Source organism: Aotus nancymaae, unplaced genomic scaffold (genome assembly GCF_030222135.1).
Source record: "Aotus nancymaae isolate 86718 unplaced genomic scaffold, 86718_ANA_hifiasm-v0.15.2.pri h1tg000016l, whole genome shotgun sequence".
Lineage (NCBI taxonomy): Eukaryota > Metazoa > Chordata > Mammalia > Primates > Aotidae > Aotus > Aotus nancymaae.
This window is the reverse complement of record NW_026988428.1, coordinates 38,973,268-39,000,315: the sequence shown is the minus strand read 5'-3', so window position 1 is coordinate 39,000,315 and position 27,048 is coordinate 38,973,268. Positions and strand designations below refer to the sequence as shown.

Here is a 27,048-nt window from a genome sequence, read left to right as displayed (position 1 = left end):
CAAAAAAAAGTTTTATTTCCTAGTAAATTTTGTCCCACATAAGACCATTCATCCTTATGCAATCATTCATTCATAAGGATATCCAGAATTTTATAGGAAACCCTCTCTCATTCTAACCCAGTCAATTTCCAGCTATTCAAACACTGCTGGATATTCTATTCTACAGATGGATTCTGCTAAAATCCTGAAAGTCATCTCCTCCATATTTTAGATAATCAAATTTCTGCTATAAAGGATAGAATATAGAATTATTGCTTCTCCTCTGGGCACTACCAAAATTCACACTAATCAAATTCTATTTTATTTGTTTTTCTATTTTATAATGGTTTAAGGGAAATATTTTGAAAAATAAAAGTGGAATGCTGGAAACCTTTGGAAGCTGTGGAAATACATTATATTCCTCTGCAATAATGTTGAGCTAGAAGTTCAAAAAATAACATCTAAAGAAAAAACAGGTAAATGCATGACACATTGAGTATTATAAGTTAGATTGTGGTATCTGGCTTTCCTCTGGTTGTACTTACATCTAAAATATTTCAAGTTTTTTGTTTTGACCTTGAAAGATTTGATCTCCTGGGAACAAAGCAAAGTCCAGGCCACATCTCTGCTGTGTTATAGACCATGAGAGATTTCTGGAAGCTGCCTTTGGATTTCTCAGTAGCCTCCTAACTCTTATCTATAGTTGATCTCCCTTGAGAGTGATTAGGTTCATCTTTCAGTCCAAAGGGGACCTCAAACATTGTCTTCTGTGAAATATTTACTTCCATTATTGTAATCAATATTTTATGCATACTTAATATTGCATGAGTAATAAAAATAGCTATGACATCTACTTTCTTACAAAACTAGAGCTCAATCTAAGAGGTATTTAATCATCTTTTTAAGATAGAAAGTTCTCTACATATCCCATTTTTTAAAAAATTTTACTTTAAGTGCTGGGGTACATGTACAGAATGTGCAGGTTTGTTATATAGGTTTTGTTTTTATCTTTAGGGTTTGTGTTAGGGCATAAAGTGTTAAGGCACCTTAAGTGTTAGGGCGTAAAGAAGCAAAAAGTTATTTCATAATGCTAAGTAAAAAATAACTGTTATAATGCAAGTATTGTGCTCACAAGTTTTTAAAAAATGCTATCAGGTTAACTAATTCAATTTTCATTATAAATTGCAACATTTAATTTTGGTGCCAATTTGTCCATCTTATTGTTCATCTTGGCCTTTATATTTATTATCCCTTCAATGTTCTAATAAGAAATACCACAAACTATGCTCTTATTTATGTGAAATTCTGGTGAGTGAATTATAACTAATTATTCTCTTTAATATTCTTCTTTATGTTTCCCAAATATTTTGGCATAAAAATATGTAATCAGATAAGCCATATATTTAATTAATATATAATTTAAACTAACAATGCATATTACATAATACAGATTATTTAACACAAAATAAACATTATATGTTTTAATACAGTTATAAAATGTATATTTAATGTATAAAACACAATAATAAATTTATTTAATTAAATGATGTTTTATTTTATCTTTTCCATCTTTATTGGGATATAATTAAGAAATCAAAAATACTGTATACTTAAGACATACAATGTGATTTTTGATATAAATTTTTTTTTGCATTAAAAAATAATACACTAGCCAATACAGAACTATATCAATCACAGCTGGGATGCAAATTTGTGAATTATTTTACTATTATAAAGGCGCATTTAGTAAAGAACATTTTGGCAGATATGTTTCCACATCATAGGGAGTGTTACCCTTAACCACTTAATTTTTATTGATCACTTGTCACTATTGTAAAAATGATGTTATGTTTTTACTATAAAAGCTCAACTAATACACAGGAAATTTTATCATTATTCATGGAGGGAAACATGCAATGATGCCTCGCTTGATGGCCTCCTTGTCCTATTAATATTCTGTTGTTGCTATTTAGATTTAAAGGCTTAATTGAGGTTTAGGTTTAGGCTTTTTTTTCCCTTTCAAAACTAATCCAAAATAATTAGCAGCTATTAGCGTAACCACCCAGTGGGTTCACCTGCCTGCTGCCTAGACAGAGCCGATGTATCAAGGCAGGAGAACTGCAATAGCCAAAGAATAAATTCTGTAATTCACGCAGAGCTGGCAGTGCAGGAGACCGGAGTTTTAGTATTACTCAAATTAGTCTCCCTGAGGATTCAGGGATCAGAGTTCTTTGTTGTTGTTATTGCTGTTGTTGTTTGAGACAGAGGCTCCCTCTGTCACCCAGGCTGGAGTGCAGCGGCAGGATCTCAGCTCACTGCAACCTCCTGCCTCCAGGGTTCAAGCGATTTTCCTGCTTCAGCCTCCGAAGTAGCTGGGACTACAGGTGCGCACCACCGCGCCAGGCTAATTTTTGCATTTGTAGTAGACACTGAGTCTCAGCACTTTGGCCAGGTAGGTCTCAAACTCCTGGCCTCAGGTGATCTCCCTGCCTTGGTGCGGAATCAGTTTTTAAAGATAACTCAGTGGGTGGGGAAAAGCTAGTGAGCTGGGAGTGCTGAATGGTCAGGATCAAAATGAAATCACAGGGAGTCGAAGCTGTTTTCTTGCACTGAGTCAGTTTCTGGGTGGGGACCACAAGATCAGATGAGCCACTTTATAGATCTGGGTGGTGCCAGCTGATCTATCAAGTGCAGGGTCTGCAAAATATCTCAAGCACTATCTTAGGAGTAGTTTAGAGAGGGTCCGAATCCTGTAGCCTCCAGCTCCATGACTCCTAAACATAATTGCTAATCTTGTGGCTAATTCGTAAGTCCTACAAAGGCAGTCTAGTCCCCAGGCAAGCAGAAGATCTGCTCTGGAAAACCAAGTTCCTCCCAAAGTCAGTTGAGTTGCCCAGAATGAACAAGGACAGCCTGGAGGTTAAAAGCAAGATGGCATTGTGTAGGTCAGATCTGCTTCACTGTCTCAGTTATAATCCTGCAGTGGTGGTTTCATTGGTGACCAATGGCTGGATTCATTTGTTCACTATGTGCTACAAAATGATTATCTTCTTAATCTAACGTTTACCATTTCCTTGTACATTGTTACAATTATATAGAAAATCTCAGATAAATGTTTACTTTGTTCTTCATTCAGTATTCCAAATTGATTCTCCAGTATCTTTTTGTTGATATCATTATAAACTCACAGAATAACATTTTTTTTTTTTGAGAAGGAACCTCACTCTGTCACCAGGCTGGAGTGCAGTGGCACGATCTTGGTTCACTTCAATCTCCATCTCCCAGGTTCAAACGATTCTCCTGCCTCAGCCTTCTGGATAGCTGGGATTACAGGCATGCACCACCACGCCCACCCAATTTTTGGATTTTTTTTTTAGTAAAGATGGGGTTTCAGCATGTTGGCCAGGATGGTCTCGATCTCCTGACCTCACAATCCACCCATCTTGGCCTCCCAAAGTGCTGGGATTACCAGAATGAGCCACCGCACCCGGTCAGAATCACAATTTTGTATTAGCTTTAGGTCACGTTAGTGTTTGACATATGTATTTCAAGGAAGATTTAAATTAACAACCCTACCTCTTTGGAGTTATCTAGTCAGGGAGAAAGTCTTCAAGTTGGCTTCTGACTCTAATGGACATTATATTTTTAGATTGCTTCCTTCTTTTTTTTTTTTTAAAAAAAAATAAAAACCTTTATTATGATAGAGGACTTAACTTTCCAAACAAGACTTGAAGATAGCATGAGGCCAACTGAATCTGTCTCTTTTCTCTCCCCTCCATTTTCGTGTGTGTGGGCGGGGGGGAGTGGGGGTTTACTCAAAAGGCAAACGAAAATCTTTCACTGTTTCTCAGTATTACACAAAAATCTTTTTTCTTTTTTTCTTTTATTGCATTTTAGGTTTTGGGGTACATGTGAAGAACATACAAGATTGTTGCATAGGTACACAAGTGGCAGTGTTATTTGCTGGCTTCCTCTCCTTCACCTATACCTGGCATTTCTCCCCATGCTATCTCTTCCCAACTCCCCACCCCCTGCTGTCCCTCCCCTATTTCCCCCCAACAGACCCCAACGTGTGATGCTCTCCTCCCTGTGTCCATGTGTTCTCATTGTTCAACACCCGCCTATAAGTGAGAACATGTGGTGTTTGATTTTGTGTTCTTGTGTCAGTTTGCTGAGAATGATGGTTTCCAGGTTCATCCATGTCCCTACAACTGACACGAACTCATTGTTTTTGATGGCTGAATAATATTCCTTCTTAAGTAATATATTTTTACAGGCTCATGTTACTTATACGTTCCTGTATTGCATCTGGAATCAATCATTTCTCCAAAAAGTCCTCTTTGCATTGATTGGAAAATATTAAATCAAGATAAGAATCTGAGCACTAGTTATAACTTCCAGGAAGTTTGATCATCTTTTCTAGGTATTTTCAGTGGAAAGGACAAGCACACTTATTTTTTTAACATACAATATTCTTTGGACAACAGGTTATTTAAAAAATCTTTACAAGTCCATACTAATGAAACAACATTATTTGTCTGGGATAATACCAGAGGTTTGTTGCCTCATATCAAGGAAATCAAGGATGTGGACACATAAGGCATGAGATTAAGAGTGGAGGTTTAATAGGTGAAAGAGAAAAGCTCCCTCTCCGCAGAGAGAGGGGGTCCGGAATGGGTCTTCTGGCCTCATGGTGAAATGCACAGGGTTTTACAGATGAGCTTGAGGAAGCAGTGTCTGATTTACATACAGGATGAGAAATTGGTCAGACCACATATGTCATTTGCATAGCGCACAAAGAAACTGGCCTCCCCATCCTAATCTTTTATTATGCAGCTGGGTTCTCTATCTGGCCATGTTGCCTGCTTCTTTACTGTACATGTGGTTGACAAACAAAAGGGAAGATGGGGCTGCCATGCTCAATATGCCTGGTCCCCAGGTAGCCTTTTCCCATTGGCACAGTGGCTGGCATTCACCTGTTCAGGCATGGAGCCTGAGTTTCTATGTCTGCAGCTTGATTTTTCAGGCTGTTCTTTGTGAGAAAAGAAATGACTTGGGGGCTGCTTTTTATTAAAAGGGAAACTTGCCAAGGACTCTCTTACTCCCACTACCTAAATAATTTCTTTCTAGGTCCTGTATCATGAAAACATGTTAATATTTTCGAATTTAGGACTACATGATTTTTACATAATCCCTTCTATCTTTCATCCATTTGTATCTTCTTTCTCTCATATTGAGAACCCTGGCTATCACATAAATTTTCATTTTTTTTTCTTTTCCTCACATTGCACATACAACATTATTAGAGTAACAATGATGCCACTGCCACCCACAATGTCATTCCTGAGAACAGTTTCAGATTTTTTTTCAGCTCTTCTCTTTGTGCCCTTAGATTAAATCCCACACGGAAGTACAGACCAATTGATGTATTTAAAACCAATTGGAATAATTCTGTTCAGGTGATTACTTCACCAACTTAATACACAGTTTATTATGTTAAATTCACTTATGTTTCATTTTTCAGGAATTTTAAAACAATTAATGCATTTGTAATGATGAAATACTAATATTTGCCCAAAGTCAAATAATCAAAACTAATTATACATCTTGAAATGTAACTGGATTTTTAAAAATAATGATTTTCAGTTTTTTTATTGACTAATTCATCACTACATACCATTTCATGTGCTTATGAAAAATACAGTCTTTCTTGCCATGTTAATGAAAGCTTGCTTGACTTGCTGATTTCTCAGGCTGTAAATAAAGGGATTCAGCATGGGGGCTACTGAGGTGTTTAGTACTGCCACTCCCTTGCTCAAGGACACTCTATCTTTTGCTGAGGATTTAATGTACATAAAAATGCAGCTGCCATAGGAGATGGAGATGACAATCATGTGGGAAGAACATGTGGAAAAGGCCTTTGTCCTCTGACTAGTAGAAGGAATTCTCAAAATTGTTCTGATGATGTATACGTAGGACAGAAATATTAATGCCAATGTGAACATTAGAGTAAACACAGCACAAGAAAATCCCATCACCTCTAGGAATTTTGTGTCTGAACAAGCAAGTTGCAGCAGGGGAAAATAATCACAGGTAAAATGGTCAATAATATTAGACCGACAGTAATCAAGCTTTAAGAGCAACATGAGTGCTGGGAATATGATTAAGAATGAAACCAGCCAAGAAGTAAAAACAAGCAGTGTGCAGACCCTTTGATTCATGATGTTCAAGTAATGCAGAGGTTTACAGATGGCCACATAGCGGTCATAGGACATGGCAGCCAGAAGGTAAAACTCTGTGACTCCCAAGAGAATGAAAAAAAATAACTGAGCTATGCAGTTATTAAAGGCAATGGTTTTATCTCCTGAAATAATGTTACCCAGAAACTTGGGTATACTGACAGTCGTGAATGAAATTTCTAATATGGAGAAATTTCTGAGGAAGAAATACATGGGAGTCTGCAGGTGGGAATCCAGCAGGGTGAGGGTGATAATGGTCAGGTTCCCAGTGATGCTGAGCATATAGGTGATGAACAGAAAGACAAAGATCACAACCTGAAACTTTGGGTCATCTGTCAACCCCAGAAGAATAAACTCTGTTATTTCCGTATGGTTTCTCATTCTTCAGTTGCTTATTACTTTTTTCCTACCAGACCTATAGGAGAAAGCACAAAGAACAAACTTGAAGAGTTGTGGATGAACAAATATCCAAATACGGAGCTGGAGTTTGGCTGACATAGTATGCCATTTCTACTTCAAGGGGAAATTTAATGCCGCCTGATGCTAACAGTGGTCCTTTAATTTCCACTCTTTTACAGGTGAAAACTCTTCACATTAGGCAGGTTAAAAAAAAAATTTGGTATCACAGTTGGAATTGGTAAGGAGGAGTTTGACACCAGACTTTTCTGACTCCATGTAATACCTGCTATCTTTCAGAGACATGCCTACAAGTTTCCTTCCTAATCAGAACCATCTTTGTGTCCTTACATCAATCCCTATATAAGGTTTCTGTTTATGTAAAAGTTTGATTACCTTGATAATTCTCAATATGGGGAAGACACTTTAGTTGTTTTATTTTTTTTTTGAGGTGGAGTCTGTCACCCAGGCTGGAGTGCAGTGGCACGATCTTGGCTTACTGCAACCTCCATCTCGTGGGTTCAAGTGATTGTCTTGCCTCAGTCTCCTGAGTAGCTGGGATTACATGTGTCTTCCATCATGCCTGGCTAAATTTTGTATTTTTAGTGGAGATGGGGTGTCGCCATGTTGGCCTGGATGGTCTCGAACTCCTGACCTCAGGTGATCCACCCATCCCAAAGTGCTGGAATTACAGATGTGAACCACCAAGCCTGGACTAGTTTTCTTTTTTAAAGTGACTGCTTTGTCCTTAGCCATTGTGAAAGTTGATTGTATGGATTGGGCTGAGTCATTTTTGTCATACCCAACTAACACAGGGTCAAGATGCCAGGGGCAAAAAAGCACACAGGGCACATAATATTTCCCTAAGAATGTAATTCTGTGTAAGCCTGACTGCTGAAGTTGCCTGCTGTAACCTGAAATCAATGTTATCTAATAGCTGCTGAAATCACCTGCTGTGATCCTGTGGATAGTTTTACTCATGCCTTCACTTACCAATCAAAACTTGCCAGCTCCACTAAACAACTTCTGACCTTCTCTTTGTTCTTTGGAAATACTGAAAAACCACTCAGTCTGTGTGTATGCCTTGAGTTGAGGTTTTTGCTTACCAACTAAGATGTTTTAAAATTTTAGAGATTTGTCTTCATATTTTATTTAACCTTAATGCCATCAATTAACTTCTGTGAATTTTCAGATTTTCCAACTCCCATGTCCACTTTATTGGAAGTCAGAAATACTTAAGCCGTTGCCATGAACAACTTCAGATGTTTGGAATAGAGGAGAGGAAGAAGTATAGAATAATGTAAGCTGAAAGAGCCCAAAACTGAAGTTTATTGCGTGTGAATCCCTTGCAATATTTCATGATACTTCAGCCTACCTATGTGTCATTTTATGACTTTTATTTCTATAGAAGCCATTTTGATTTCTAGTTGAAATAAATAAATAATAAAATATTATTAACTTGAGAAGGATGCCATCAGTTAAAGAGATGATAGATAAGTATTCTCTAAGAAGATTTGTTTATTCATACTTTGAAATAGTCAGTTTTAATTATTTCTTTTTAAAAATAAAGTTCAAATGATATTATCATAAACATTTCTGTAGAAAAGAGTGAGGTTATCTAGTTTTGAATCCAATCTATTTACTACGTCTGAAAATCACTTAACACTTCTGTGTCTCAGTATCCTCACCTATAAATAGTTTTCTCCACTGTATACAAGTCTATCTTATAGAGTTGTTTTGAGCATTAAGTTAATATATATTAACTTAATAATTTTTATATAATTTAATATATATAAACTTACTTACAACTTTTCTAAATGCTAAAGTGAAAACTTTGTGAGGCTTTGTTCTATGGAGAAAGTATTTCCTAACCATTGAGCTGAAAATCCTTGGGAATGGGATGGTGTCCTGTTCGAAAGGTTATATCTTAAATAAATAGTAATAATTATATTTGGCACCAAGAGAGTCACATAAGAACAATAACAACAACAACAACAACAACAACAACAACAACAACAACAAAATAGGAAAAAAGTCACCGGGTTGCATAGTACCTGTCAGGCATTCTAGGCAAGTAAATCTTTGCTCTTCTTTGTCAACATGGTGCTGACCTCTCCCACCATGGTGTATCTGCCTCTTCCACCACATAACCACCACCAAACACACACGTGCACATGCACACAAACACATACACACACACGCTCCACTTCTCTTATCTTCAACCAGGATTTGATCGTTGTGATCATAGCTTGTCAACATTGCTACTCATAGCCAGTTATTTTCCTTGCTCTTCATTAGTAATAACCCTCCTGAAAGTGATTGAAGCCTGCAGTAAATTGTATGTGCATATATATTACATATAAATGTGCACGTGTATTTATGTGTGTATGTGTGTGTGTATATACATATTTACATAAATAAACATACTAGCACACTAGCATTGTGGGTAATATATTGTAATGACATCTCAAATTACCTCTGTCCTTATTTCTACAACACTAGGTTTAATACCCATTGTTGCATTCCATGAGAATCTTATGCTCATTCTTCCCTACTCATCATGGTTACAACAGGCTGAAATCTCCTGTTAACACCTACATTACTCTATGAATTCTAGAGAGTTAGAAGAGTATCATCTTCAAAGCTATTTCAACATAGTCCAGTATTTAGTATAGTTATGTAGGTTTAAAGGAAATACTCATCCAGTTAATTAATTAATTAATGTTGAGTTTGTTATTGCATCTTATGCTGCCATCAGTGCAGTTTGCTATTTTATGCTGATATTCTAGCCTGGATGTTACTTAGTTTTTTTATCTTTGTTTCACAAGATGTATTTTCTTACATATTTTACCGTTTACGTATTTGGATTAAATTTCCTGTATTGACTAAATTTTAAACCTAAGACATGTCAAGGGAACAACACTTCATTGATACATAAGTTTAAAGAAAACTTCATGAATCAGTATTTCTGTATTACTGTCTTTAAATTTTTTTACTATTAATCATTTCAATTTACTTTACTCCAGCTCCAGCAACATCACTCTTATTTCATCAGGGTTTTTTTTTTTTTATTAAAAGTATGAGTTTTTTTGTAATACTTTGAAGTCACAAAATACATTCATATCAAATATACAAGATTTGGGTTCAATCTGAAGATTGATGTTTATTCAGCAACTTACCGACACGAGAGACTCAGGCTTTTAAAAATATATATTATATTATTACTGGTCCACAGTGAATGACGTATCACTGCACTGTATTATTCACCTTATTTCAACTTTTTTTGTATATCTATTTTTTCTCTTAAATTCTCTGCTAATTTTTAACTCTTTAGTCAATAACAATACCATGACTCATTCTTCTGCTTCAGATGAAAGCTGTGAGGAAACGTAGGAAAAGCTATGAGGGAAGGTATAATTCATTATTTAAAGGGTTCATGAGGGACTTCACAAAAAAATAGACACTTCTATAGCTGGTCTTCAAAGACAATGGAAACAGGCTTAAAGAAACTCTAGTAGTATGTGATCCAATAATAAGAACTGGGTGTGGTATATTATGCTTTTATGTAGAAATGTTATGAAACTTTAATGAATTGTGCTCATTTGTCAACATAAAATAAGCTTGATAAAATTTATCAGAAGCCATAGTCCTTTGAGAGGATTGAACCTCAATGTTTAACCAGTTACAAGCGATTCCTAGAGAATCTAAAGATCTCAGGACATATTATACAGATAATGAGGAATAGCTCCAAGCATTTAACTCATCTTGGACTTTCATATCTGAATACAAATCCCTATTTTCTCTTGGGAGAATATGGCTTAGGTTGTTAAGTTTTTATTTCCTTCCACCATTTCAACAAAATTACTTATTTGTCTTCTAAAGATTCCTGCAACAGATTCTTTGAGCCATTTAAAATGAAAATTGACAGTGATGTTTAATATTTATTAAATAAAATGGCTACAAAGCATCTTCAGAGCTTTCTAAAATAACCACATATCTTGCCCTGCCATCACGTAAATATTAATGATGACCCTTTAAATAAACCAGGTTAAATATTGGCGGTTATTTGATGTACATGGTAAGAAAGGGACTATTAGTGAGTAAATCAGTTTGAAGAATCTAGGAAGGTGCCTTTAAGAGACTGAGATAAGAGACTGACTGGTTCCATTTTATTTCTCTTTCTCTCTCTCTCACTGTGTGTGTATGTATGTGCCTGTTTGTGTGTCTGTGTGCTTTTTAATAAGGTATTGTTACACCGAGTTGAGACCTCCCTTAGTAATGCAAATACTTTGAAAATCTAGTTTTTAAATTTTTCTATGTTTACTCAGTTCTTTCTTCTTCACCTTAATAGAAATAACTGAAAAAAATTCGCAGCGTGTATCATCAAAAACTATGTTAATCGTATCATCCTGTTTTTTTTTAACTTTACAAATTTTAAGATTTTTTTGGAGTTTAGGTTAATATACTAATGAAAAAGAAAATTGTCTAGTTCAATGTTGTGGGCAATATATAGCTCAGTTTTATAATTATACTAAAATACACTTTGGTACTATTCAGTCATTCCAGCCTGTGGGCCATGACACAAGGGTTACTTTGAGAACTTCTGTAGGCCTGAATAAAACAGAAGCTCTTCAGGAAAATTCATCAAGTGACTGAAATAATTATTTTATTAGATTTATTTTACTGTTTTTATAATAATTATAAACAACTATTTCCCTGGAGAAATATGAATAATTTATATTTCTTCATTTCAATAATGATGGACAGCTTTAATTCTCAACCTTCATACAAGTGTGTACAAAAGCAAATAAAAGGAAAAGAGATGTCACCAAATCACACTTAATAATAATTCATAAATAGTAACACTGATTTCTGCAAAGGTTTCTGGAAAATAAACACTCATAAGCTCATGCCTTCAGTTCATTAACTAGCCCATTTATAATTTAAACAAGATAGGAAAAGGAAATAAATTAACAGAAAATTGTGGTATTAACACACTATTAATTTCTTATTTATGACTTATAAAGCCAATTTATTATCACAGAAAGTATATGGGCTTTAACATTAGACAGATACAAATAAGACATTTAATGGATTTGTGGCTTTGGATTAGTTACTTAATTTCTTTAAACTTCAGCTTTCTCTGTTTAAAACAGAGGCGAAATTTCAAGGGTGTTTTTGAGAATTAATTGAAATACTATAAATAAGTGTTCCATAAATCACGCATCATTTAGTAGTCTCTAGGAATAGCTATATTATTTATTTTTTCTTTACTAGAAATTAATTTGGGGAAAATATTTATAGTAGTTGTGATTTATTACAGGCACTATCTATTCTAAACTAGGGGCTTCTTTTCTTTATTTCATTTAGGCTTTGTAACATACTTGTTAAGTTTTTATCCTTCCTCCCAAATGTAGAGCTGAGGCTCAAAGAAATTATGTAACTTAATACATGTGGCTAGCAAACATTAAATATAATCTCAGACTACTTAGGCTTAAAATCTGTTCTCTTAAGCACAGTACTATATAGCTATATTTGATTAAAAACACAGAGACATAGATAGTAATTTCCTGCTTTTAATTAGTAGAGAATGAATAAACTGATATAATAGGACATGCTAATCCTTTTTATACATTTTAATACGTCAAACTTCAAAGTATAACACCTATGTACTTTGATTAAAAGTTGAGCTGTTAAGTAATGATTCAATGCTATGATTTGAGAGACCTCCATAAAAGTTTTACTTACCTCTGATTTTCATATAGTTTCACTAGCATTCAGAATGGCTGGATTAGTAAAGGTGTTAGCAAATGCCATTGCTATCCACTAAAACCAGGATTTCTGAAAACATTAACTTTCTCACTGAACACATTTTCTTCCTATTTTCAATGTTTTTGTCTTAATTTTCCCATTTTATCAGGAGGGGACATGTTTCTTTGATAGTAGAGAATGAGAAAAGAGCAAAGATATAAAATAGAAAAAGTAACTGAAAGTGTTTTAGAACTGTCTGGCATGCTTTCTACGTAGATATTAGATGGCACAAGGTACTGAATGTTTTATCTAGTCTCTCTGCCACTGGCTCAAGGGGACCAATTCCATGAATCAAAATTGTTGGAAGAGAGATACACACAAAACACTAAGGAATATGAAACATAATACACATTAGTATTTAAAGTGGAAAAAGAAGCTTGGGGGACAGTGTCCAATGAGACAGAAAACAAAATAACAACAAACAAATAATGCTAAGTTTGAAGACTTTCCCCCTTGACATTATTTGTCATATAGAGATAGCAGTCAAGTATCTTAATTCCTAATGCAGATCTCTACTCAATACTCTATGCCATTTTTAAAACTGGGAAACTACTACACTGTTCTAAATACGTTCCTTACCCCCATTATTTTTAATCTGCCTTCCAATAACTTTTACTACTGTAATACTGCTCACACTTTACACTATTTTTCCTCTGCTCACTGTATTGCTCACCAGCAATGGCAGTTGAAGAGTTTCTTGCATTGATTGATTAATGTTACAATTTATATACCAAATATGTTTTTAGAAGTTAGTGTCGTTCTAGACTATAATAGTATAATCATGCCCAAATGAGATAATGTTACTGAAAAAGGAAATAAAATTGTGTAGATTCTTAGTAAAAGCTATGCAAAATTTTCAGACCCTAGTGGAGTTTCCACTATGTGTAAATATAGAGCAAAGACTAGTTTTTTGGTTTGTTTCTTAAAGTAGGCTACTATGTTATCTACTGTAACTGTTACCTTAGGCAAATTATACAACTTTTCCGAGCATCAATTTACACAATTGTACAAAGCAGATAACCATGTCTGTTTTGCCAGGTAGCTATAATGATTAAATAAGATACGGGATAGAACATACCTACCCCAGCATATGGAACAGAATAAGTACTCTCTATAGAGGAGCTATTACTATTTAGGAAATTTCTATCAGACTCTCAGGGTGCCTAAGAACAATGATGGCTGCCTAAATATTTATCTTTTCATACATTTTCAAAAACAAAAACATGATGAATAAGGAGAACATATAAACTAGACATAGTGCGTACCTTCAGCATAACTAGAAAATAGAATATATTATGAACCTCAAATTATTTGTGAGTAGGAAAATATGTACTTAAGTCCATCAGATGAGTGGGAAGAATTGGACAGATACTGAATGCAAAAAAAGTTTCTTGTAGATATTTAATTTATATCACATATCATTTAATATATCATATATAGAACATTTGAAAAGAAACTGTTATATTAGTAACCAAGAAGACAAATTTTAAGAGTAAGTTGATTAAAACTGTTTACTTCTTTAAGTCATTAAGGTATAAACCATTTTTATTATTCAGAATAATCAACAAGGTGATTTATGTGCTATAGCCACTGGTTTTTAAACCAAAATTGGAAATCAATGGTTACAAGAAACCTATAGAGTTTTAAAGGAAGACACAACATAGTCATTTTCAAGTTAGAAAGAAAACTGAAGCAAATGAACTCAGCATTGCAGGTAGTTGTGAGACGGGTATAGGAGGAGAGTGGACAAGTTAAGATTTTATTTTTCCTTTATTGTATCTTTATGATGACATTCATTCATGTTAGTAAATACTTTCATTTGTTTCTATAGAACACTACTTTGTGGACCAAATCTTTAAAAGCTTTTTTTACTTGCTGGTTTCTCAGGGTGTAGATAAAAGGGTTCAGCATGGGGGCGATTGAAGTGTTGAGAATAGCTACTCCTTTGGTCAATGATGCTGTTTCTTTTGCTGAAGGCTTGGCATACATGAATATGTAGCTCCCTTAAGAGATGGAGATGGCAATCATATGAGAGGAGCAAGTGGAGAAAGCCTTTTTTCTCTGACTGGCAGATGGGATTCTCACAATGGCTCAAATGATGCATACATAGGACAGAATTACTAATGCCAAGGTGAACAGCAGAGTAACAAAGGCAAAGTAAAAACCAGTCATCTCTAAAAGCCATGTGTCTGAGCACGAGCGTTGTAAAATGGGGACCATCATTCTCAGCAAACTGACACAAGAACAGAAAATCAAACACCGCATGTTCTCACTCATAGGCAGGTGTTGAACAATGAGAACACATGGACACAGGGAGGGGAGCATCACACACTGGCGTCTGTGGGGGTGAACTATGGGAGGGACACCATGGGGTGCGGAGTTGGGGAGGGATAACATGGGGAGAAATGCCAGATATAGGTGACGGGGAGGAAGGCAGCAAAACACATTGCCATGTGTGTACCTATGCAACAATTTTGCATGTTCTTCACATGTACCCCAAAACCTAAAATACAATAACATATATATAATGGGGAAATAGTCACAAGAGAAGTGATCAATGACATTGGAAGCACAAAAACCTAATTTGAGGATAAGCATGAGTGGTGGGAAAATGGTCAGAAATCCCCCCAGCCACGAACTAAAGACAGTCAGGGTGCAAATTTTCTGGCTCATGATGGTGGTGTAATGGAGAGGATTGCAGATGGCCACATAATGATCATAAGACATGGCAGCCAGAAGAAAAAATTCAGATGCACCCACGAAGATGAAGAAAAATAATTGAGCTAAACAATTGTTATAGGAAATGGTCTTAACTTTAGTAATAATTGCCCACCAAAATTTGGGGAATCAATATGTTTAACTGAGTTCATTGACTGAAAGTCCAGGGTTGTTTTTATTACAATCAAACATTTTGGTGAAATGGTAAGATGTATATTTCTCTTTGTATTGTTCAAAACAGGGTCATCTGTTCATGATGGAATTGTGTAGAATCATATTCCTAAATTCACAATGACTAAAGCTCTAAAATTTCTTTTCTTTTTTTTTTTTTTTTGAGACGGAGTTTCACTCGTTACCCAGGCTGAGTGCAATGGCGCGATCTCGGCTCACCTCAACCTCCGCCTCCTGGGTTCAGGCAATTCTCCTGCCTCAGCCTCCTGAGTAGCTGGGATTACAGGCACGCGCAGCCATGCCTAGCTAATTTTTGTATTTTTAGTAGAGACGGGGTTTCACCATGTTGACCAGGATGGTCTCAATCTCTTGACCTCGTGATCCACCCGCCTCGGCCTCCCAAAGTGCTGGGATTACACTAAAATTTCTTAAAATACACAGAGACAGCTGACACATTCTTCTTATCATTACAATTTCATTATCAAATATTTCATCCTTGATTATTTATTTACTATCAAAACCCATAAGAATTTAGGATATATAGCCGTCTTTATACAAAATAGAAAATACTTTTCTTCTTTTGACCAGTCCCTTTCCTGTTTTGCATAGGAATTATAGACTAAGGTAATTTATTTTTTTGCCCTTATGAAGAGTTCCAACTTTATTCAAAATATAACATGTAAAATCATGCAAATCTTGATAGTCTATAATTTCAAACTTATTTGATCCCCATTCACTATATAATAAACTTAACATCACTATCTCTTATATACACATGTAAAAACACATATACATTTTTTATCATAAAGTCATATAGTGCATGAAATGAATAAAGAACTTTGTTACTTTCCCTGCACTCTGATTTTATTCTATTCTATTGGTAATGGCTAAGCATTTTAATTAATCTCAAATTTCACTAATTTCTCAGTCATTTTGCCTAAAAGTGTTAAACAACTTTAATAGCACCTTATTTCAAACTAATTTAAAGACTGAAGCACGTGTTAATGGTTGCCTAACTATATCATATAATTAAGTAATATTACATTACTTATAAAAATATATTATAATTAATTGTTATTTTAATTATCATAAAAATAATTTTTATGATAATTAAGTATTATAATTAATTGTTAATTATATCCATGTATTTTAAGTAAATTGTTTTCTGGGAACGTTACCTATGTCACATCAGTGGAAATGTTTAGGGTGATAGACTAAAAGGTGGTAAAGTTTCATTTAATCATTGATTAATTCCATTATATTTTTATTTGGTAGTAAGGGTATTCATAGATTTGTAGTTTCATTTTATTACTTTATTAATATGATAATAAATTATGTTGAATTATTAAATTATAAATAATATATATATTCTGCAAGATGCCCAAGTGTACACTGGGGTAAATACAAGTAAGAAAGTCATCTTAAAATTGTATAGATCATTTAATTTTACAGTAAATAAATTACATTTGACATTTATATACAGATATGGTATATAATTAATTAGACCCCAGGGAAAGGATTTAGTCACTGTGTTTTAGAGTGTCATACAGGTTTAAAAGAAAATTAAGTATTTACCAGAGTAAGAACATGGGAAATTATACTTCAGATAAAAATAATACACCCTGAATGCCATTTATAATAAAAAGCAAAGATTACTATTTCCATACATACAAATCATTATCGAGAAAGATTGTATCATGGGGAATAATAAAAAATGGTCAAATAAAATTATTTTTAAATTTCTGTTACTTTCTTCATGAGCGAAGACATTTCAAGATTTATGTCAATTAAGAAATAAATTACAGCAACATAAGTTGCTCCCATTTAGTAACCACTGACAATGTGCCAAACATTGTGAAAACTATATTTATATTCTACATATTTTCTTCATATTTAGATGCACCAGGCACTTTTCTAAGTGACATGAACTTGGTAATTTTATCACTTACTCCCATTAAACAGATGAAGAAAAAGAGGCACAGAGATTTTAACTGGCAATCTCAGGATGACCTCACAGATATTTCTCATAACAAATGAAATATACTTTCTAAGCTTTATAACTTCCTTGTGACTTTATCCATTGATTATTATGACCAAAATATGAAAAAAATTAGTTTTTTTGAGTCATCGAGCAAGGAAGGAGCTAAGGTGACCATGTCCAAGGGTATAGCAACACTTAGTGAAGGAAAGAATGGCATGGGTTAAAATGCCAATGGTTTCTAGTATTTTTTAAAAAATCTTTACATTAATTGAATTTAACAGCATTTAATTAAGCAAAGAATAACTTGAATATTGGGTAAACCCCAGAATGAGAATAAGTTCAGAGCACTTCTGGGTGGTTGAATAAAATTAATGGACAGAAAAAGGAATAGAAGCAGGGTACAGAAACAGCTGGATTGGTTACAGTCAACTTTTGCCTTATTTGAGCACAGTTTTTTTAAAAAAATTACTTATTATACTTTAAGTTCTGGGGCACATGTGCAGATCATGCAGGTTTGTTACACAGGTATACATGTACCACGGTGGTGGTTTGCTGCATCCACTGCCCCATCATCTACATTAGGTATTTCTCCTAATGCTATCCCTCCCCAATCCCCTCACCCCCTGCTATTCCTCCCCTGGCCCCCCACACCTCAGGACCTAGTGTGTGATGTTCCCCTCCCTGTGTCCATGTGTTCTCATTGTTCAACACCCACTTATGAGTCAGAACATATGGTATTTAGTTTTCTGTTCTTGTATCAGTTTGCTGAGAATGATGGTTTCCATTTTCATCCATGTCCCTGCAAAGGGCATGAACTCATCCTTTTTTATGGTTGCGTAGTATTTCATGGTGAATATGTGCCACATTTTCTTTATCCAGTCTATCATTGATGGTCATTTTTTTCATATGTTTGTTGGCCATTTGTATATTTTCTTTTGAGAATTGTCTATTCATGTCTTTAACCTACTTTTTGATTGGATTTTTTTCTTACTGTTTGAGTTTGTTGTAGATTCTGGCTATTAGTCCTTTGTTACATGTCCAGATTGTGAAGATTTTCTCCAACTCTGTGGGTTGTCTGTTTACTCTGCTGACTGGTCCTTTTGCTTAATTAAACTAAATCTTTTTAGTTTAATTAAGTCCCAACTATTTATCTTTGTTTTTATTGCATTTGCTTTTGGGTTCTTGGTCATAAAATCCTTGCCTAAGCCAACGTCTAGAAGGATTTTTCCAATGTTATCGTCTAGAATTTTTATAGTTTCAGGCCTTAGATTTAAGTTGAAAGCATTTCCTCTGAGAACTGGAACAAGACAAGGATGCCCATTCTCACCACTCCTCTTCAACATAGTCCTGGAAGTTCTAGCCAGAGAAACCAGACAAGAGAAAGAAATAAAGGGCATCCAAATAGGAAAAGAGTAAGTCGAACTGTCACGGTTTGCTGATGACATGATTGTTTACCTTGAGAACCCTAAAGACTCCTCCTGAAAGCTCCTAGAATTAATAAGAGAATTCAGCAAAGTTTGGATACAAGATTAATGTACACAAACTAGTAGCTCTCCTATGCACCAAGAGCAACCAAGCAGAGAATCAAGTCAAGAACTTTATCCCTTTTATAATAGCTGCAAAAAATACTTAGGAAGATGCCTAACCAAGGAGTCAAAAGACCTCTACAAGGAAAACTACAAAAACTGCTGAAAGAAATCATAGATGACACAAACAAATGAAAATACATGCCATGATCATGGATGGGTAGAATCAATATTGTGAAAATGGCCATATTGCCAAAAGCATTCTACGAATTCAATGCAATCTCCATCAAAATATCACCACCATTATTCACAGAATTAGAAAAACCAATTCTAAAATCATGTGGAACCAAAAAAGAGCCCACATAGCCAAAGCAAGACTAAGCAAAAAGATAAAATCTGGAGGCATCACACTACCTGATTTCAAACTATACTATAAGGCCATAGTCACCAAAACAGCATGGGACTCGTATAAAAATAGGCACATAGACCAACAGAACATAATAGAGAACCCAGAAATAAACCCAAATACAGCCAATTGATTTTCGACAAAGCAAACTAAAACATAAAGCGGGGAAAGGACACCCTTTTCAACAAATGGTGCTGAGCTAATTGGCTAGCTACGTGTAGGAGAATGAAACTGAATCCTCATCTCTCACCTTATACAAAATCAACTCAAGATGGATTAAGGATTTAAATCTAGGCTAAACTTAACACCATTAAAAGAGAGAATGAGATGAGTTTTGTAGAGTGTAATAAATAAGAAAGATGTACACTGAGAACCCATTTATGGCTAAAAATTCTCCTGAACCAAGCAAGAAAAATTTTTTATGTATATTCTTCTGTTTTTTGTTTTGTTTCAATGTCCTGAAATATTTGTTTGGGAATACCATAGTAAAGAGGAAGCTTGATTATTTCCCTTTGGCAGCACTTTTTGTTTTAACTGAGATAAAATTCATGTGACATAAAATTCAGCATTTGATTATTTTCAAATGTAAAATATGTGGTTTTTAGTACATTCACAATATTTAGTATATTTAGTATATTTCCTTTGATGGGTAGAAACTATTCCATTATGTGTATATGCATGAATATATATCTATACATATACACACACCAGAATTTTTATTCATTCATCACTTGATGGGTGTTCCCACTTTCTGGCCATTATGTACAATACTAATATTGATATTTATGTACAAATGTTTGTGTGAACCTATGTTTTCAATTTCTAGAAATACAATTTGTGGGACACAGGTAAGATTACATTTAACTTTTTGTTGGTTTTTCTGTTTTGAGACAGAGTCTCACTTTGTCATCCAAGCTGGAGTGCAGTGGTGTGATCAGAGCTCCTGGCAACTTCAAGCTTTTTGGCTCAAGGAATCTTCGCACTCCAGCCTTCTGAGTAACAGTCTACAGGTTCATGTCACTGTTCCTGGCTAATTATTTTTATATTTTGTAGAGATGGAGGTCTTGCTATGTTGCCCAGGTTAGTCTTGAGATCCTGTGCTCAAGTAATCCTCCTGCCTTGTCCTCCCAAAGTGCTGGGATTACAGGTGTGAGTCACTATGTCTGACCCTTATATTTAACTTTTTAAGAAGGTGTTAAACAGTTTTCCATAGCATTGACACCATTTTACATTCCCACCAGCAATGTATGAGGGTCCCAATTTCTCTACATCACCAATGCGTGCACACACACAGGTATATATAATCATATATATAATATATGGTCATATATTATATGGCTAAACATATATATAATCATATATGTGATATATATTTGTATATATTTGTGTGTGTGCATGCATTGGTGATGTAGAGAAATATATTTGTGTGTGTGCACGCATTTGTGATGCAGAGAAATTGGAACCCTCATATATCGTTGGTGGAGAAATTGTATATATAGATATGTATATATATATGTACACACACAAGACATATATATGGGTGTGTGTGTTTGTGTAGTAGCCATTCTAGTGGCTGTAAAGTGGTATGTATGTCATTGTGGTTTTGATTTGCATTTCCCTAATAACTAATGATTTTGAGCATCTTTTCATGTGCTTATTGCCCATGTAAATTTCATCATAGTTTTTTAGTGCAAATTGAAAACCTGACCAGAACAGTAATGATTAAGGAGATTGAATCAGTATTCAAAACTCTTCCAATGAAAAAAAGGTCAGGGCCTGATAACTTCACTGGAAAATTTCATCATACAATTTATACTAATGCAAAATTATTTATACAGTCTAAACAAATTCTATCAAAATTTCAATGACAGTTTTTGCAGAAATAGAAAAAAAAAAAATCCTAAAACTTATACAGAACCACAAAGAATCCCAAATAGTCATGCACTGTTGAAAAAAAGAAACAAAGCTGGAGACATCACACTTCTTGATTTTAAAATATGTTACAAAACTACAGTGATTAAAAGAGTACTGGACTGGCATAAAAACAGACATGAGATATGTAGACAATGGAACAGAATAGAGAGCCCAGATCTAAATCCACACATATACAGTCAATGTTTGACAAGTGTGTCAAAAACACACAATGTGGAAAGGATAGTTTCTTCAAAAAATAGTGTTGGGAAAAGTGAATATCCACATAGAAATAAATGAAATTAGTTATATATTACACCATACACAAAAATCATCTCAAAATAAATTAAATATGTAAACATAAAACCTGAATCTTTTAGAAGAAAGTTTTAGAAGAAAACATGGAAGACAGCTTGTGATATTGGTCTTGGCAATAATTTCTTAGATATAACACCAAAAGCACAGGTGCTAAAATGAAAAAATTGACAAGTGGAATTACACCAAAATAAAAATCTTCTGAACAGCAAAGCAATCTATAAGGTGGAAAGGCAACCTATGGAATTGGAGAAACTATTTGTGAATTGTAAAACCCTGATAAAAGATTAATCTTCAAAAAATATATGAAACTTCTACAATTGAATAGTAGAAACCCCCCCAAAAAAAACCTCAATTAAAAATGGGCAAAGGTCTTGACTATACATTTCTCCAAAGAAAACACACAAATAACCAAGAAATATTTGAAAGTATCTTCAGCATCACAATCATCAGGAAATGCAGATCCAAGCAACAATGAGATATCACCTCACATCTGTTAGGATGGCTATTATTAAAGAGCAAGAGAGGTTTTTTTTTTTGCTAAGCAAAAGCTGTTTAATTTAATTATGTCCCACTTGTCAACTTTTGTTTTTGTTGCAATTGCTTTTGGTGTCTTCATCATTAATTCTTTGCCAGGGTCTATGTCCAAAGTGTTATTTCCTTGGTTAGCCTCCAGATTTTTATAGTTTTAGGTTTTACATTTAAGTCTTTAATCCATCTTGAGTGGTTTTTAGTATATAATGTAAGGAAAGGATCTGGTTTCCATCTGCATATGACTAGCCAGTTATCCCAGCACTGACCCACCATTCCCATTATTGGGTAAATACCCAAAGGAATACAAACTGTTTTTTACCATAAAGACATATGCATGTGTATGCTCACTGTAGCATTATTTCTGACAGCAAATACCAGAATCAATCCAAATTCCCATTAACGTAGACTGGATGAAGAAAATGTGGTACATATACACCATGGTATACTACACAGCCATAAAAATAGAGCAAGATCATGTCCTTTACAGCGACATGGGTGGAGGTCATTATCCTAAGCGAACTAATGCAGGAAGAGAAAACCAAATACCTTATGTTCTCACTTAGAAGTGGTAGTTAAACATTGAGTACACATGGACACAAAGAAGGGAACAACAGACACCAAGGCCTACTGGAGGGTGAAGGGTGGGAGGAGGGTGAGAATTGAGAAACTGCCTATTGAGTATTGTGTTTATTACCTGGGTGACAAAATAGTCTGTACACCAAACCCCCATAATATGCAATTTACCTGTATAACAAACCTGCAGATGTACCTCTGAACCTAAAATAAAATATTTAAAAAAATAAAACATATTGTTCATGAGAATGTGTAGAAATTAGAACTCTTGTACACTCTTGGTGGGAATGTCAAACAGTGCAGCCATGGGGAAAAACAATAAAATGGAGCTATCATAAGATCCAGCAATCCCACTTCTAGGTATGCATCCAAAAGAATTGAAACCAGGATCTCAAATTGATAGCTGCACCCTCATGTTCATTGCACCACTGTTTATATAGCATGTATAAAATTAACTCTCTTCTTTCTCTGTCTCTCCATATAGCTATATCTACATATTTATATCTAATCTATATCTATCTTATGGGCCAGTGTAGACCTAAGTAGTCTTCTAAATAGCCTGTTAAAAAAGAGACAAATAATATCAAAACAATTTCAATGGTTAATGATTGAGGTTGGATTTAATGAAAAAGTTCACCTTTTGTGAGTACATCATTTGATGCACTTTGCCAAATATATATAGTTGTGCAATTCTACCACAATCAAGATATAAAAAATTTTCATTATCTTAAAAAACATCCCTTAGGACACTTCTACAGCTAATCTCTGTATTTTCTGCCTCTGGAACTACTGATCAAATATCTGTTCCTGTAGTTTGGTCTTTTCCAGAATCATATAAGTGAAACCATATGGTACTTTTATATGATTATAAATCATTTGTATCTGCTTCTTCCACTTAGCATACCATTTTTAAGATTCATGTTTTTTATGTAACAGTAGTTTATTTCATTTTATGTGTAAATCAGTTTATGATTGTCCGATATTGCCCTGGACAGTGAACTGCTGATGTTACTGTTAAATATCTCATTGATTTTCCTAAATCACTTACAATACTCCTCTGGGATACCTTCTCTTCAGTTTTTATTCAAAGTAGCCTAGAGTGGTGCCTTTTATTGCCAATAATTAGTGCCTTTGTAACACTGATCCCTAGAGAAAAATTTGTCTTTGTTTTATCTCAGTAGATGCCCTTGAATCTGTACTAAGTAAAAAACGATAAAACTGCAGCATTTTATAAATGTACAATTGGTGATACAATATCTCTTTCTTGTAAGAGTTATCTTTCATCAAATAATTCCTTGATTTTAATTTTCATTTCCCAATATTATTTTATTTTAAAGAATATATATCTATCTAGTTTGAGGCTTCAAGTGATGGCAATCTCAATTGCAATGACAGAATTTTGCAAGTTTAACTTACATGGAATGAAAGATAGAAGTCCATTAAAATTATTAATACCTAAGTCTCAATCTTCATAGTGAGGACTAACTTGAGGAAATGTGGAAATTCTCTACAGAAACACAGTATGTACACATTGCCTCTCCCCACAAAAATCATTGGAAATAAATCTGCCTATTGGATAATAAAATATTGTCATAAATGAGTAAAATTGTCATTAATTATGCTAGCATGTATCTGTTCCATGCACACAGAAAGAAATGAATAATAGATCCGAAAAGGTAAGTCAACTGTAATTGTAACTTAGTCTAAAATCAGAAATTAAGGCAAGTGCACAGTAAATGAAATTCAGGTAATTAAATTTGGCTACTGAAATTTCATGCTTTATAAATGTGTTTTAATAGTACATTAATTTCATAGTTATATACTAGTAAGTAATCTATTTTATTCATATACTGTTGCATCAGTATAATGAAGTAGACTGACATGTTAAAGATAACAGAAAAATAGTACAAACTGGGACTAAATAGAATTCTTATATATAGAAATGATAGAAAGGGATTTTCAATGGTTTTATGAAGAATATGGAGGAAGTAAAAAAATAGCCAAAATTATGTAGCCACACTAATAAAATGACATTTCAAAAAGGATAATTGAAAAGAAAACACAATTTTTAAATTAAAATATATAACTTGTTCATTTTTATCATGTTTTTATTTATTTGTCCCATAAGCTTGTAAATAACTGTTCATTTGAATGTAGCAAAGGGCCAATAAAAAAACTGTTAATAATATGGTGTATTCTCAGTGCGAAGAAAATTTCAAAACTAATGAAATGAACATCTTTAACTATTTATTGGATCATTGATCAGCACATGAATTGTAATGTAAGCCTAAATCTTGGTTTTGATTCACTATCCTCATACTCATTATAAAAATACAAACTAACTTACTATATAACTTGTACACATATGATAGAAATAATAGAGAAATAAATTTTAAAATATTAATATGATATAGTTTAAATTACACATGGTGAGTAGAGTTTGTCTGACAGTAACAAGCTAAAATTCATATTTACCAAAAGTATATATTATTCAAGTTCTGGAAGAAAATTTGTGAGGAATATTATAAAGAGAACTAGTAGATTACAACAAATTTTGAATTTACCTGTGGCATGTATGTCATCTGCAACTTCAGGCTGGAGAAACTGTTTGCACATGGATACATTTAAATATATATATATATATTTTGCTTTAGGAATACATATATGTATATATATGTATAAATTTTGTTTTTCCCTTTCTATGAAGATTTGATAAGGATTACAAAGAAGAAATGAAGAATCGATCGATGGAAATAGAGTTCATTCTTTTAGGACTGACAGATAACCCACAATTGCAAATTGTGATTTTCCTATTTCTATTTCTCAACTACACCTTGAGCCTGATGGGGAACTTAGTCATCATCATCCTCACCCTGCTGGATCCTCGGCTCAAGACTCCAATGTATTTCTTTCTCCGTAATTTCTCCTTTTTGGAAATAATATTCACAACAGTGTGCATTCCTAGATTCTTGATAACCATTGTGACTAGAGACAAAACCATTTCTTATAATAATTGTGTAACTCAATTATTTTTTATTCTTTTACCGGGAGTTACTGAGTTTTACCTCCTGGCTGCCATGTCCTATGACCGCTACGTTGCCATCTGCAAACCGCTGCGTTATCCAATCATTATGAGCAGCAAAGTGTGCTACCAACTTGTACTCAGCTCTTGGGTAACTGGATTCTTAATAATATTTCCCCCATTGGTCATGGGACTCAAGCTGGATTTCTGTGCTTCCAAAACTATTGACCATTTTATGTGTGAAACTTCTCCTATTCTTCAGATCTCCTGCACAGATACACATGTCCTAGAATTGATGTCTTTTATCTTAGCTGTGGTGACACTTGTGATCACATTGGTATTAGTGATTCTCTCTTACACTTGCATTATAAAGACCATTCTGAAATTCTCTTCTGCGCAGCAAAGGAGCAAGGCATTTTCCACCTGCACTTCCCACATGATTGTTGTCTCCATGACATATGGTAGCTGTATCTTTATGTATATTAAACCATCTGCAAAAGAAAGAGTGACTGTATCCAAAGGCGTAGCTTTGTTGTATACCTCAATTGCCCCCTTACTAAATCCCTTCATTTATACTCTCAGAAACCAGCAGGTAAAAGAGGTCTTCTGGGATATATTACAAAAGAATTTGTGTTTTTCTAAAAGACCATTTTAAGAATCTGCTACAAGTTACAACTTTACCATAAAAACTGGAAAACATGTTTTATACATTTATTTTGATCATGTTTTCCTACCTTATCAGTTATCTCATATAGGAAAGTCTCTTGAAGAACCTGATAGCTCCATTCCACTCTTACATCATATTCTTTCTCATGAAATGTTTCACATTACTACAATAACTTTCTTTGATTCTTTAATCCAACTTTTAAATAACATCTCTTTATAGCATATCAGTTTCCAGAAACCATGATTTTGAATAAAATATGACTTGTATAAATGTAATTTGGCGTATGTAATTCGATAACTATTCACCAGATATTTATTGTAATCTATGTTATTACAGACATTGTGAAGGGTTCAGTCATTACCTTTAAGAAGTTTTCATGTTTTAAAGGCCACAAACACATAAACAAAATACAATCATGCATTGCTTAACAATGGGTATACTTTGAGAAATGTATGGCTAGGCAATTCTGTTGTACAAATATCCAAGGGTACTTACAGAAACCTAGGTGGCATAGCTTACTACACACCTATGCCACATATTATAGCCCATTGTTTCTAGGCTGCAAATCTGTACAGCATGTTACTGTACTAAATACTGTAGGCAATTGAACACAATGGTAAGTATTTATACATCTAAACATACCTAAATACAGAAAAGGTACAGTAAAAATATGGTATTATAATATTATGGGGCCATCGTTGTACATGCGGTCTGTCATTGACCAAAATGTTATTATGTGGCACATGACTGTATTGACACACAGTGTGGAATTAGTACTGTAATAAAGGGCTACAAAAGC

At 34.2% G+C, this 27,048-nt stretch overlaps 2 protein-coding genes and 1 pseudogene across 2 annotated transcripts; 1 reads left to right on the top strand and 2 right to left on the bottom strand.

The window, feature by feature from the left end:
* Positions 1-5,660: 5,660 nt before the first annotated feature.
* On the bottom strand, positions 5,661-6,599 carry LOC105716024 (olfactory receptor 6C1). Its single transcript, XM_012450558.2, has one exon. The coding sequence runs from the start codon at positions 6,597-6,599 to the stop codon at positions 5,661-5,663; it is 939 nt and encodes a 312-aa protein (XP_012305981.2).
* Positions 6,600-14,240: 7,641 nt separating this feature from the next.
* On the bottom strand, positions 14,241-19,069 carry LOC105716023 (olfactory receptor 6C3-like; annotated as a pseudogene).
* A 6,223-nt stretch (positions 19,070-25,292) lies between these two features.
* On the top strand, positions 25,293-26,237 carry LOC105716022 (olfactory receptor 6C6). Its single transcript, XM_012450556.2, has one exon. It carries the CDS (start codon positions 25,293-25,295, stop codon positions 26,235-26,237), a length of 945 nt encoding a protein of 314 aa, XP_012305979.1.
* Positions 26,238-27,048: the final 811 nt, after the last annotated feature.